The 13,693-nt window shown below is 51.8% G+C and overlaps 1 protein-coding gene across 1 annotated transcript; it reads left to right on the top strand.

Moving 5' to 3' along the window:
- Window positions 1-555: 555 nt before the first annotated feature.
- Window positions 556-6,031, top strand: ENO2 (enolase 2; the record flags this gene model as incomplete). Its single annotated transcript, XM_079550222.1, has 11 exons — window positions 556-640; window positions 1,549-1,644; window positions 1,914-1,972; window positions 3,025-3,094; window positions 3,235-3,368; window positions 4,185-4,407; window positions 4,667-4,864; window positions 4,991-5,192; window positions 5,375-5,483; window positions 5,625-5,683; window positions 5,962-6,031. The coding sequence occupies 11 exons, from the start codon at window positions 556-558 to the stop codon at window positions 6,029-6,031; spliced, it is 1,305 nt and encodes a 434-aa protein (XP_079406348.1).
- Window positions 6,032-13,693: the final 7,662 nt, after the last annotated feature.

Raw genomic sequence — 13,693 nt, 5'->3', positions numbered from 1 at the left:
GGCTGGCCCAGTCCCTGGTGTGGACTGCAGCCATGCCCTGCAGGGTGCCAGCTGCAGAGGAGTGAGGCAAGGCCAAGGCAGGCACTGCCCAGGGCCCAGCAGGGATCTCTCATCCCTGTGAGGAGATGAAAGTTTCTGGGAGCCCTGGTGCCAGGGCTGTGCCCTCTCCAGAACCCCTAGTGCTGTGGCCCCCTGTAAGTCAGAGGTGCTGGAAAGGGGGCACGTGGCTGCCACGCGGGACAAGAGGGAAAACTCCTACTTTGTTATATGTAGTGAAGGGATGGGATTCAGCATCAGTTCCTGAAGAGAATGTGGATAGCTTCTCACTTTCTGGGCTTTGGATCACATTTTTCATATCTCCCCTCTAGTCTAAATTTCCTCAAGCCTAAATTTCCTTGGAGTTTGAACTTCAGCTCCTAATGTAGATCTTTGTTGAGCATCCTTTCCTCTGCCTAGACCTTAGAAGGGTGAGCCCTAGGTCCCAAGGGCGGCCTGAGATCTTGCAGGACAGCTCAGAACTAGCATGTCCTTTCCTCTCCTCTACACAGAGTCACCATGGCAGTCGAGAGGATCCATGCCCGAGAGATCCTGGATTCTCGTGGGAACCCCACTGTGGAGGTGGACCTGTACACACACAAAGGTATGGGGTGAAGATGAGAGATGAAGGGGAAATCCTGTCTTGCTGAAGGGGCTGGATCTGCACAGCAGCTGAGAGCAGGGAGTATCTCCCCTGAAAGCTCTCCAGTGAGCAACCAGAGACATCGGGCCAGGGAGATAGATCTCCTGGCGTCTACCTGTGGTCCTGCATGACATGCATAGTGAATGCTGAAAGCTGTGTGTGTGGCTTGTCCCATGTCTGACTGTAGCAGAGACGGCTAGTTTCATTAAAATAGACTTATTTACCTTTTTGTCCTATCCACACAATGCTCTCTGCAACTATACTTTCACTCCCGGGGCACATTTGGAAATGCTTCCACAGCCATGCTCTTGAGGTTGAGGGAAGATTTGTTTCTGAGACGTGTGCAATCATGTGTGTGCAATTATGCATTTCATCTGGAAGAACTGCAGCTATATTGGGCTGAAAGCTAGGTGGGATGAGATATGTGCGTAGTATGAATGACCAGAGTAGGCCTCCAACCTCCTGCTCCTTCACTGAGGTAAAAATCCAGCCCTGGACAAAAGGGAGGAAGCCTCCGACAGCTGTGAGTAGGGCTGTCGGAAGGATGCAGGCAGAAGTACCAGGACAAGGAATTTCTGCATGTCATTTATAGTTCTGGGACTGGCACAGACCTCTGCATGGCTGAGATCCAGGTTTTCCAGTCTGAAAACACTGGGTGGACTTCTTTCTGTCAGACTCTCTGCTATTCCTCCTCTGAGAGGTGTTCACCTCTGAGAAGACTACCATGAGCAACCAGCCAGTGGGGCTATCTGTTGGCAGAGGCGGGTGGCTCTATCCTTTCCTTAAAGTAGAACAAAGACAGATGCATGAGGTCTTTCCTTCCTTTTAATCCTCTGCTCTACTCATACACACGTTTTGCTGTCCCTCAGGCATGTTTCGAGCAGCGGTTCCCAGCGGAGCATCCACTGGGATCTATGAAGCACTGGAGCTACGAGATAATGACAAGTCACGTTTCCTTGGAAAAGGTGGGGAGGTGTCTGCTCCACACCCTGTACCTGGGGCTGCCACACATGGGGCTTCACCAGAGGGTACCACTCATCCACTAACGAGACATGCCCTCCATGGAACCTTCCAGGCACTGATCCAGTGTCAAGTGAAATGTCAGGCCTCGACCTTCCCTCCCTGTTTCCCCCTCTCAGCCTTTCTATTGGTCTTCTACCCTCCCTCTCTTCATTCTCTTCTTTGCCTCAACCTTTGTCTCTCTCCTTCTTTCTCTGTCTATTCCCTTCTTTAGGGGTCCTGCAGGCCGTGGATCATATCAACAGCACTGTCGCCCCAGCTATCGTGGGCTCTGTAAGGATTTCTCTTTGTTCTTCCTTATTGAACGCTTACTCTGTTCCGTCTCTTTCCACCTGATCTCTGTTTCTGCCTTTCTTCATCTCACTGGGTTGACAGATGTAGTGCTGCTCTCTGTGAACCCAGGCACACTCTTCCTGCCTCCATGGCTGTATGCAACCACAGAGATCTTTTCTCTGAGTGGAAAGGAGTTAACCCTACCTGGCCCACTGCTGCATCTGTACCACCTAGCCAGTCCCCTCGTTTCTTTCTATAGAGCTCTCTACCTTTTTCAAATGTGCTCCTCACTTAATCTCGTCCACATGTCTGCATCCTCACACCCATTCGTCCTCCCCTCTCCTCCAGCATTCATGGTGTGGTGAGCAATGACTGTACCCACGCAAGGTCTGGCAGCCCTCCCCAGCACAGTCTGTGGACTTCCAGATCTGTGGTGTCACATCTGTAAGTCCTTTATGGAACCTGCTCTGAAGGGAGTTGAGTTGATGTCATGCACTGAAAGCCACGCAGCTTGTGAGGAGTCTGACTGAGAGCCCAGCTCTTCTCAGCCCTGAGAACTTTCTGTACTGGTAGAAGGCTCCCCACATTGGCCTTAACACTGCTCCCCCCCTCATTCCCAGGAACAGCTCCATCTAGTTCACGTGTGCTTTCTTGGGGTTGAGCATGCACTGTTATGCCTAGCTTATATGTAGCCATAGCATGACAAAGCTCCCTGGAAGCTGCCAAAAAGCTGGATAAATCCTCAAATGAGTGCTGTGTGCTGAACTCTGTGTGACCGGCCTGGGCTGCTGCTGATCCCTTATCCAATGTGGGTGCATCTAAGCTGCACTGCAATAACATCATCACGATTACCTTACCTGACTATATACCAAGGCTGTATACTATTAGTATATACTATATACTAATTTCCAGAGCTTTATGTGTATATATTCCCCCACAAGCTGAAAAGGTCCATGTACCCCCAGCTTCTCCATCAACACCTCCTTTCTCATGTGCCAGAGCCAACAACTCTTCTCAACATCCCCTTCTCAGGAACTCTTTCTTTCCTCCAGGGCCTCTCTGTTGTAGATCAAGAGAAGATAGACAATCTGATGCTTGAGATGGACGGCACAGAGAACAAATGTAATTTGCTATTTATTTCGGTCTGGGAAGTAAAGATCACAGTGGGTGGAGGGAGGGTTGTAGCCTGGTCTGGCAAGGGCACTTGCTGGGCAGAAAGGCAGTACCTGAGAACCTCAGTGAGTTCTTGGTTTTACCCACAGCCAAGTTCGGTGCCAATGCCATCCTGGGAGTTTCACTGGCTGTGTGCAAGGCAGGAGCTGCAGAGAAGGATGTCCCCCTGTACCGGCACATTGCTGACCTGGCAGGCAACTCCGATCTCATCCTTCCTGTGCCAGTAAGAATCCTCCATCCTTTACATACTAATTCAGAAACTTCCAAAGATACCTCAAAGAGTGTGTTTGATAGAGGAGGTAAAGTAGAAAGGGATATAGGACCAAAACACCAGTTGAATGCACTGCAGGAAGCAAACCAATGCCCAAGCTTTCTCAGGGAAGGACTCACAAACAGAATGCCTATTCCTGGAATGGTGTGTAAGGCTCTGCCCTCCCCACCTGCACAGGGGTAGAGGGGAACTGGAAAAGGCTTAGGAAAGGATAAGAGACAGATCAAACTGTGGGCCAGCTTTTGTAAAAGGAAGGGCTGTGTAAACTAGGAGTTTTCCTTGTGGAAAATAGGAGCTGAGAAGGACACAGCAGATGTTGTGGTGGGGGTTGACTGAGGATCAACCACTACTCACTCTTAATGCAAGAACCAGAGAGCATCACGTGAACCCTCTGAGGCACAGTTCAAAACAAGGCTAGTTATACTGTGAAACTCCCTCACAAAGCATACTGTGGGTGCTAAAATTTTCTTGGGGTCGAGGAAAAAGTTCCTAGAAGAGAGGTTGATGTAGCATTGCTGAATGGACAGATAAATACATACAGTTTGGGAGAACTCTGAGAGGGAAACAGGTGGGAAAATCCTCTCCAGTTGTTTGCCACTATTGGAAGGAGGATCCCAGGCTGTACGATGGCTTTGGTCTGACATGCTGCAGCTGATGTGCTATGTTACTCTATGGGATGTGGTATATCATAAATAGACATGGTGACCCACCTGAGAGCCTTGTCAAAATGGGTTCCTTCAGCTCTAATTCACTTACAAACTCTTCCAGGCTTTCAATGTGATCAATGGAGGTTCCCATGCAGGCAACAAATTGGCAATGCAGGAGTTCATGATCCTACCTGTGGGAGCTGAAAGCTTCCGCGATGCCATGCGCATTGGGGCTGAAGTCTATCACAATCTCAAGAGCGTCATCAAGGAGAAGTATGGCAAGGATGCTACTAATGTGGGCGATGAGGGAGGATTTGCCCCTAACATCCTGGAAAACAGTGAAGGTGAGAGTTACACGTTAACGGGATATCCCTGCCTGCAATGCTGTGACCAAGGCCTTTTTACACCCAATACTTTTATCCTTTTAGATGTGGCCTCCACAGCCCCTCAGCATGTTTCTGTTCTGCTCCAGGCTTCATTCTCTCTCCCTCATTGAGCCATCAGACTCGCAGTGGCTCCTGTTCACAGGGTCTTTCTAGGGAAAGTTTCTGCTGGAAGTCAGAGCTCTCTGGCACAGGCTGACTTCAGCTCTCTTCCTTCCAGCTCTGGAGCTCCTCAAGGAAGCTATTGACAAGGCTGGCTACACAGACAAGATTGTCATCGGTATGGATGTGGCAGCCTCTGAGTTCTACCGAGATGGCAAATATGACCTTGATTTCAAGTCCCCAGATGACCCAAGCCGCTACATTTCGGCAGATGAGCTGGGTGACCTCTATCAGAGCTTTGTACGTGATTATCCAGGTGAGCCACTGTGCTTGGCAATGGGGACTCATCACCGGTGTTGCAGACATCACAGGTGCATCTCTACCATTTTGGGGGGATTGGGAGGAAGGTAGCTTTGACTTGTCTCTTCTGTTGTCCATTCAGTGGTTTCCATTGAGGATCCCTTTGACCAAGATGACTGGGAGGCCTGGTCCAAGTTCACGGCCAATGTTGGCATTCAGATAGTGGGAGACGACCTGACAGTGACAAACCCCAAGCGCATTGAGCGAGCTGTTGAAGAGAAGGCCTGCAACTGCCTCCTGCTCAAAGTCAACCAGATTGGATCTGTCACAGAGGCCATCCAAGCGTGAGTCCACCCTGCTGCCACTGTTATTTGAAATAGTTGGTGATGTACCACAATAAGATTAAGACTTGTGTCTCTGTGAGAGTGTAGAATGCTGAGGAGGGGTGGAGAGGGTCTGGATCTCACCCTGTGCAGGGGGTGGGTATTAGAGTGGCAGCTGCTGAATACATATCTTGCTCCTGCAGCTGTAAGTTGGCCCAGGAGAATGGCTGGGGCGTGATGGTGAGTCACCGATCTGGGGAGACCGAAGACACCTTCATTGCTGATCTGGTCGTAGGACTGTGCACTGGGCAGGTATGTGAAACCTAGGGTGTGCACAGGCACGTAGAAAAATGCAGAGGTGAGAAGCAGCATCCCTCTTGCTTCTCCCTCTGGGGAAACTGGTGCGAATCATAATGGCGTCTTACAGTGTTTGTTTTGGGAAATCCTTTACAGATAAAGACGGGTGCCCCCTGCAGGTCTGAACGCTTGGCTAAGTACAACCAGCTCATGAGGTAAGGGGCTCTTAGGGTAGGAAACAAGTGAGAATGGAGAGTAACTGAAAAATAGAGAAGCTAGAAACCCAAAGGGCAGAAGGAGTTTGTTGGGAGAAATGTGAAGGCAAACTGCAGAGGTGAAAGTAGAGATCTCTGGATCCCTCCTCCTTGGCATGGTGGGATAGCAGCACCCTCCAGCAGCTAGCCCCTCTGCCCCCTTTCAGCTTCCTGGCCGTATGTTATCCCTCAGGTACTCTGGTGCCTTTCCTGAGTTTTGCTGTCTCTCTCTCCTGCAGGATTGAGGAAGAGCTTGGCGATGAAGCACGCTTTGCTGGACACAACTTTCGCAACCCAAGTGTTCTTTGAACGTTGTCCCCCAGGCATAGACACCCTTCAGCTTTTTCCCACATCACAGACTCTGAACCCTCCTTCTCTTCACTACTCCCTTTTTTGCTCTTTCTCCCTTCTCTACCACCTGGTTTTCTCTCACCTCAAAGCCCCACGAGTTCAGGTATCCCTGGCTAGATATACCCAGATGAAGGATGAAAAAGTGGTCCGCACCCCGTCCCTTGCTTTGGGATCATAAGCATTTCTGAATCTAGGCATTTTGTGTCTTTTGTTCTTGTGTGCATCTGAACCACTCTGTTCACATATTAGACTATGGGAGCATGCTGCCCAGCGTGTTTACGTTGTACGCCGAAGCATGTGCAGTGAACATATGTGCGTCGGCTGGTGTGTTTGGACAAGTGTCGCACTTGTAGCTGTGTTTGAACGAGTGTCACCAGTGGCTCGCTCTCGTTGTGCGTGTGTGTAGGTGTATGTGTACTGGCCTACAGCATTGTTGTGCCCCAGGTGCATTTGCGCTGAGCCGTGGTGGGACCTAAGCGTTCCTTCCTACTGTTCTGAGCGCTGTTCCACGCTGAGCTGTGCTTGTCAGCAGCTTAGTGTTGAGTGAACAATTGCTTGTCACTGGCCGTGTGTACGTGTGCTGTCAGTCTCCAGGTTAAGCAGCTCTATGGGATCTTGTGGGTCAGCACATAGTACTGTGGGGCAATATATTAAAACACAGTCATAAAAAAACACATGCTCTCATTTGCTTATCTTAACCTTCTTCTCTGTTTCCATCCCTCTTGCACTCCTTCACTCTCTCTTCTGCCCATAATGTCTGCTTCACCTTCTAGACAGTCAATGCTCAACAGAGCAACAAAGTACAGAACCCTAAACTTAATTAAAATGTATTTCACACCTGAGATCCTTGACTTGGCCTGATGTTTCTCTGCACTTATCTGTATTTGAGGAATGGGGACATTTTGTTATCAAAGAAGAGGATCGTGCAGAAGGACAACCAAAGCAAGCAGAGGAAGTTGGCAAGAGAAAGGCCCAGATAACCCCCAACCTGCTTTCACAGCTGTCCCACAGTGAGACTTGTCTGTCCCGTATCCAGCTGGGGAATATTGAGGGAAGGGCAGATGGGAGAGTTTTCTGCATGAAGAAACTGTGCAAGGGATTTTAATCATGCCTGCCACTGATCTAACAGACCCCAGGGCAGGTCACAGGCCAGATGCCCACTAGACATCCTGTGACAGTAAACTGAAACTGCAGATTTTGGAAGAGAAAAAGCTATGTTTGTGTGCTTGGGCACACTGAGGTCCTGCAGAGCTCCTGTTCAGCCCTTGCCTGACTGTGCTGCCACACCTTTCACGATGAGTAAGGTAAGTCAGCTTGTTCAGTGAGCCCTAAGCCCCCTTGACCAAGCCCCAGTACGGACTTCCAAACTGAAAGACAACACTTAAAAATCAACACTGGCATTTCACTGCTAACTCTTTACTAAATAATACAGGAAAAGGAGTGCATTCATCAAGGAAAGACAAAGGCTGTGACATGAGAGAAAAGATGGTGGGAAGGAGAATGGTGTTGAGACAGGGTTGGATCCGGTGGGGTCACCAGTAAATACGGAACAAATACCGGCAGCAGTCAATAGCTTGCGTCCTAGCTGCAAGTACCTCTGTGAAGACTTGCCCCTACGATCCCCCGCGTCCCGTCCCACACCTCACGCGAACGGACGGTCAGTGCAGACCAGCACAAAGCAGCGGGACTGCCGTTGCCTTCTGGGAGCTGTAGTTCGGGTACGGCCGCGGGAAACGCTCCATTTTCCAGTGCCGGAGCCCTCGCCTCGCCTCAAAATGCGGGTCCCCTGCAGGCAGGGGGGAGCTGCTCCTCCGCCCGCGCTCCCGTAGGGGGCGGCCTTGTCTCAGCGGCTCCGTGCGGCTCGGCTCGGCCGGGCGCCGGCGGAGGGTGGGATGGAGCTGGCCCCTCCGGGCACCGTTGCATTTTGCAGCCGTGCAGCGTTTTGCCACTCCCTCATCTGTAAAATTGGTTTTGCACGATGTCTCTGGTTTTGGAGGAAAGTATATTTTTGTGCTCGAGGTACATGTTGTTATTATTATTTTTTCTTTTTCCATTTGCACGCCTAACCACTGCTTCCTTTTGTTTTAGATGCTGGGATTTTGCAAACAGTATGGCTGAGCAATCAGGGAAGGTTTTTTGGAAGTAGTTTCTCAGCTTTTATACTCTTAAAGCATCTCCTCTTCCCGTTTTCCCCTCACTCACTCTCATTTGTCTTTTTTTTTTTTTTTCTTTTTTCTTTTTTGTTCACGGAAGGAAACAAAGTGCAGGAGGTGGCGCGTTACCCATTTAAATGCAGCAGTACTGTAACAGCAGGGAACAGGTGTGTGTGTGTACCTCCATAGATTGTGAGAAGAATTTGTTAGCAGTTACTGCCAGTGAGATAATGCCACGTCCCTACAGTAGGACGTGTGGAAGCACCGGGGTGATGAGGATGCATTGCCTCAAAGCAGTGCCTCACCTTGGTGGCTTTTCTAAATCAGAAGAGTTTGGCTTTGACAGCCCAACATGTATATGACGCTGGTATGTTCACTTGGGTCACTACAGGTACATACATGGATGCTGCTATTTCTTTGTCTCCGTGGCAGACATTTGGTTACAGTTCCTTTGTGATAGAAAGACTCAAATACTTTGTTATCCCTTACACAAGCAATGCAGTAGGAGATGCTATCTTCTCAGCAGCAGAGCTACAATGTGCATTTCCATGAGAAGCAACAGAGATTGGGGTGTGCAGGCAACGATGTCTGTTAAGGGGAACGAATGTTGGATTGGTTTTCTTTCAGCTCTCAAATCAAATTCTGTTTAGATGACGTTTTCAGAGATACAACTGGCTGTTCAAGGGATAATTTAGCTCCAGCTGCCCTGAAGCCTGCACAATTGTTCTTTAATAAATAGGTGTCCACAGAGCACCTGGAAAGGAGAATAAGCCTTATTGTAGAGGACACATGGAAGCCTTAATGATGCAGAACTAAGGAGTTTCTCCCGTCCCTCTCTCAGGAATGACTTGGGAGGGGTGGGTGTAGGGCAGAGGGGAGGGAGAAGACAGATATGCATGTTAAAACTCAAGTAAACAAAATCCCTAACATTGGAGGCTTTTTCTGCTGAAAGATGACCTTGATCTGACAAGAGTTCCAAAAAATTAGGTGCTGGGTAGCTCATGTTATGGGACAGCCACTGCAGGGAGGCTGGTGAGGCTGGGCACTGAGTTGTGTCACAGACTCATCACTTCTGCGACCAACAAACACCAGTGCTGTTTGCATGAGTTTTAGACAGCAAGCCAGGAGGGGCCATTTTGTGTGGCCATGTTGGAGTTTGTGTCACAGGAAGTCTTTACCAAGGCCTAGAACAAGCCACAGGGGTTTTTGATTCTTCTTGTCAAGGAGATTGCTATGTGTTGCATGTCTGTGCTGCCTGAAAGGGAAACAGGGCTCTGCATAGTTCTACAGCCACAGGTTAATAGGATAAAGATCAGAAGGGGTGTCTAGTGGTCTCCACACCAGGCTCTCTGTAGAGGTAAGGTTGGCCCCAGAGGTAGATCAGCTGCCCACAGTTGTTCCTGAGCATCTCCAAGGGGAGACTGCCCACATCTCTAGGTGCCTGTGTTGGTGCTGAACCATGCTCAGGGAGGAGCTTTGTTCTTTGTCTAGACAGAATTTCTCTTCTTGTAAATTTTGTAACCATTTCACTGTCCATCTGTTAGGAAATCTTGGCTCTGACTTTGCTATAAACTCCCATTCTCACTCTCACTCCTCTTTTTCCCTCAAAAAACAAAACAAAACAAAACAAAACAAAAAGCTAGAGAGAGCAATTAGTCCTTCCTAATCTTTTTTTTTTATCTTTTTTTTTTTTTTTTTTCCCCTCTCCTGGCAGAGAGAATTGTCTCCCGTATCTTCTCCTTGCATGTCATGATCTGCATCACTTCCAACCACTAGTCCTCCACGGAAATTTCCAGCTTTCCTTCTTTCTTCTTTCTTCTGTATTTCTACAGGAAGGTTGGAAGGTTGCACCACAGCCAGCTCCTCTCACTCCTGAGTCCCCCAGAAGTAGAAAATAGTGGAAGGATGCAGCCAAAGAGACTCTGGAAGGCTGCATGCTCCATCTGCCTGCTCCAAGGCAGGACCACTGATGTGTTACTCGTCTGTCTTCCATTTGCACTGACCGCTCTGAGTCAGAGTATAGCATGGTGCTACCAAATGTCAGTATGGGTATGAAAGTGATGACATGAAAACCTTTTTAGAATTGACCTTGTGGTTAAATAAACTCAGGGTCACCAGATGGCCTGACAAGTTACCAATATGAGAAGAAGAACCTAAGATTATTAAGATGGAATGTGGAGAGGCCAAAGCAATACCAGGCATTGTGACTTTCACTCAAGTCAGAGAGGGCTACCTTAGTGATTTGGGTATTTTTGTTTAGCATCCAGTAAGCAAGGATTTTGACAAGGTCTTCCTCCTTTCTTGAATTGTCCCTATAAAGATCACACTCATTATGAGCTTGGGATGCAGGGCTGCCAAGCTCCTAAGGTGAGAATTTGAAACGGCAGTGACAACCGCAGCCTCAACAGCAATAACAGTATTTTTTCTCATCTTCTAGAGCTCTGCTGGGTGAGACACTTCTTATGGCAGCTGATGCTTAAATTTGGGAGTGTGTATGTGCCCTCTGCAATGTAACACCTCTGTGAAATAATCGGTATCATGAAATGTTTCATACTGATAATCAAAAATCAGTGAACATTTTTGCAAATGTTGGTTGTAGCTTTTTCAATCCTCTGTTCCACACAGGGAAATCAGAAAGTAATGATGAATAAAAGCACCCCAGTATCACCATTGGCAGGGTGGAGGCTCTCAGCAAGGGTCAAGGCAAAGAGATAGGATGAGGAGAAGAATAGATGAGAAAATGAATGATGGCTGGAGACATGAGGCATGTTTATATTGTGTTATATTGTGCAATGGCATGCTGCCTGGCAGCAGAGCTGATTTGGGAACAAGAGTCCAAGTCCAGGGGAAGTGAGGGCCTGGTAGTGGCATGGTACCGCTGGGAAGAGGGTGTGGAACAAAAGCTTGCAAGAATGTTGCTGGGACATTGTTAGGAATGTTTGTAAAATGCTTGGGTGCAGCAGTGATTAGCACTACAGAAAAACCCACAGGGAGATTATTACATCTGCATTCAGTGCCAGGTTTGGATGCTGTACAGTGAATAATGCTCGGAGCCATGTAACGGACAATAAGGAATGCTGAACGAACACCCACCGAGAGCAACATCCAGCCTGCTTGCTGATGGACAGGAGGTCCTGCCGAGGAAAGGTTTTGTGATTGTGTATATGAAGGCTACCCAAATGCCACAGCAGGACTTGCCCCTGTGCATACCAAATCCCTCTTGCGGTGTGCAGGCTCACATAGCAGCGTAGTGCTTGGTTCTGCTCATACAACCAGCCTCCTTCCAAAGTCTGAAGCTGAGAGTAGCACTCGGTCACTCCTGGCTTCTCCCTGATGCTCACCAGCAGTAGAATCATAGAATCACAGAGTCATAGAATGGTCTGGGTTGAAAAGGACCATAGTGATCATCTTGTTTCAACATCCCTGCTACCTGCAGGGTCGCCAACCACTAGACCAGGCTGCCCAGAGCCACATCCAGCCTCGCCACATAGATGAGCCTGCCCAGAGCAGATCGCAGCCCTGCTGCGCTGTAACAGAATCATTTGGCTCCCCACCTCCCCTTCCAGAAGTCCTCCTTTGCTTAAACTTTTTCAAAATGGCCATGCACACCCTCTTTGAGGCTGAACTTTGCAAACAACGGAGCGCAGCCAGCAGCCAGCAGCCAGCAGCCAGCAGCCAGCCCATTTTCCTGAAGCAGAGAGGAGCCCACACGCGGGCAGGGGGAGAATTGTTCACATTTTTAACATTCTGGCTGAATTTGAGCCCTTTGTAACGGCACGGCGCCCGCGTCTCCTTTGCATCTTAAAGAGCGTTTCTGGTAGCAGCCAAAGGCCCCTCAGCGCCCGCCCGATGCCTCCTGCCAGCACCACAGATAGCCCAGGCAGGACCCGACCCCACAGAGATGGCTACCTCGCTTGACAGAGGGGAAGAATAAGAAAAAGGGGAAAAAAGCGGGGACGTCCCAGCCCCCCGGGACTGCGCAGGGCACTATCGAGGCGGTGCGCGGCGCAGCGGGGCCGCACAGGCCCGTCCCGAGGCGGCCTCCTCCGGCGCTGGGCGCCGGTGCCTCTCCGGCCGCCGCACGAGGCTCTCCCTTTGTGCCGTTGCCTGGTAACCGCGCGGGGGATGGGAGGCCGCCGGCCCGCGCCGCATGCTGAGCGCGGCCGCCCCGCCCCGGGCCTGCCCGCCCCCCGCCGCGGGGAGTCCGCGGCCATTTCGTCTCCCGGCGCGGGGCCGAGCCGCGCTGGCGGCGGCGGGGAGGCGGGGACGGGCGCGCTGGCGAGCGCGGCTCGGGGGGTGACGGGGCGGGGGGGGGCTCGTTCTGGGCTCTTCGGAAATGGGAGGTGGCTAAGGGAGGCGGGCGGCGAGCGGGGCAGAGGCGGCGGAGCCTGAGAGCGGGGGGCGCGGCGGGGACGGGGGGCGCCGCCCCCCCTCGGAGCCGCTGCCCCCGCGCCGCCGCGATCCCGGAGGCACGAGAGAGAGCGGGGGAACGCGAAGCAGGAGGAGGGAGGAAAAAAAGGGGAAAAAAAAAAAAAGAAAAAGGAAAAAAGGGGGAGGGGGGCAGCGTTTAAATCCCTTCCCCCGCTCCTCTCCTCCTCCATTCCTCCCTTCATTCGACCTCCCCTCCGGAGCCGCCGGTGAGTTCCCCTCCCGCTCACGGCCGCTTGTCATTTTCGCCCACTCGCGGGGATTCCCTCCCTCCGTCCGTCCGTCCGTCCGTCGGATCGGGGCGGGGGGCGCGGGCGGGACGCGGTAACCCCCGTGGCGGTGAGGAAGGGCCCCCCGCGGTGCCTTCCCTAGTGCGGGCGCGGCGGGCGGGGCCGGGACCGGGTCGCGCTGGCTCCGGGGCGAACCTCTCCCCGTGAGCGGGAGCCGGGAACGACCGTAAATCGCCGAGGGGGGCCGCCCGCCCAGCCCAGCGCAGTCCGCGGAGCGGGCCCGCCGTAGGGTCCCGGGGCGGGGACCTCCCCCCCCTCGCCGCTTCCCGGCGTGACGTCAGCGCCCGCCGAGCCCCCTCCCGGCAGAGCGAAGTTCGGCGGGGGCCGGGGCAGGGGTGCCCCCGGGGCGGCGGAGGAGCCGGAGCTGTGAGCGCGCAGCCCGGCGCCGTTCGGGAATCGAAATAAAACAATGCTGGAAGGAAATCCGCCCGCCCGCTGCCGGCCGGGCTCCCGCCGCCCCGAAAAATCTCGACGAGATTCCCTCCTCCTGGAGAGCCTCTTATTGTCCCTGCTTTCCAGGTGCAGCTCGGGAGCAGGCAGAAATAACGCCCGCAAGCGGTGTTCGCAGCGGGCTCTGAGCGGGGGAACCGGCGTACCGCCAAGTGCGTGCGCTCCCTCTTTGCTGCACGGGTGGGATTCGCCCCGCCGCTGCCATCCGCAGCACGGGCGGACCTGCTGCCCTGCTCACACGCGGGAACAGCTGCCGGGGGACCGGGGAGCGAGCACGGCCCTACGGGTGGTGGCATCTG

This window comes from Tetrao urogallus, assembly GCF_951394365.1.
Source record: "Tetrao urogallus genome assembly, chromosome: 1".
NCBI classification, from domain to species: Eukaryota; Metazoa; Chordata; class Aves; order Galliformes; family Phasianidae; genus Tetrao; species Tetrao urogallus.
The sequence above is the reverse complement of the archived record's forward strand: the minus strand, read 5'-3'. Positions and strand labels throughout refer to the sequence as shown.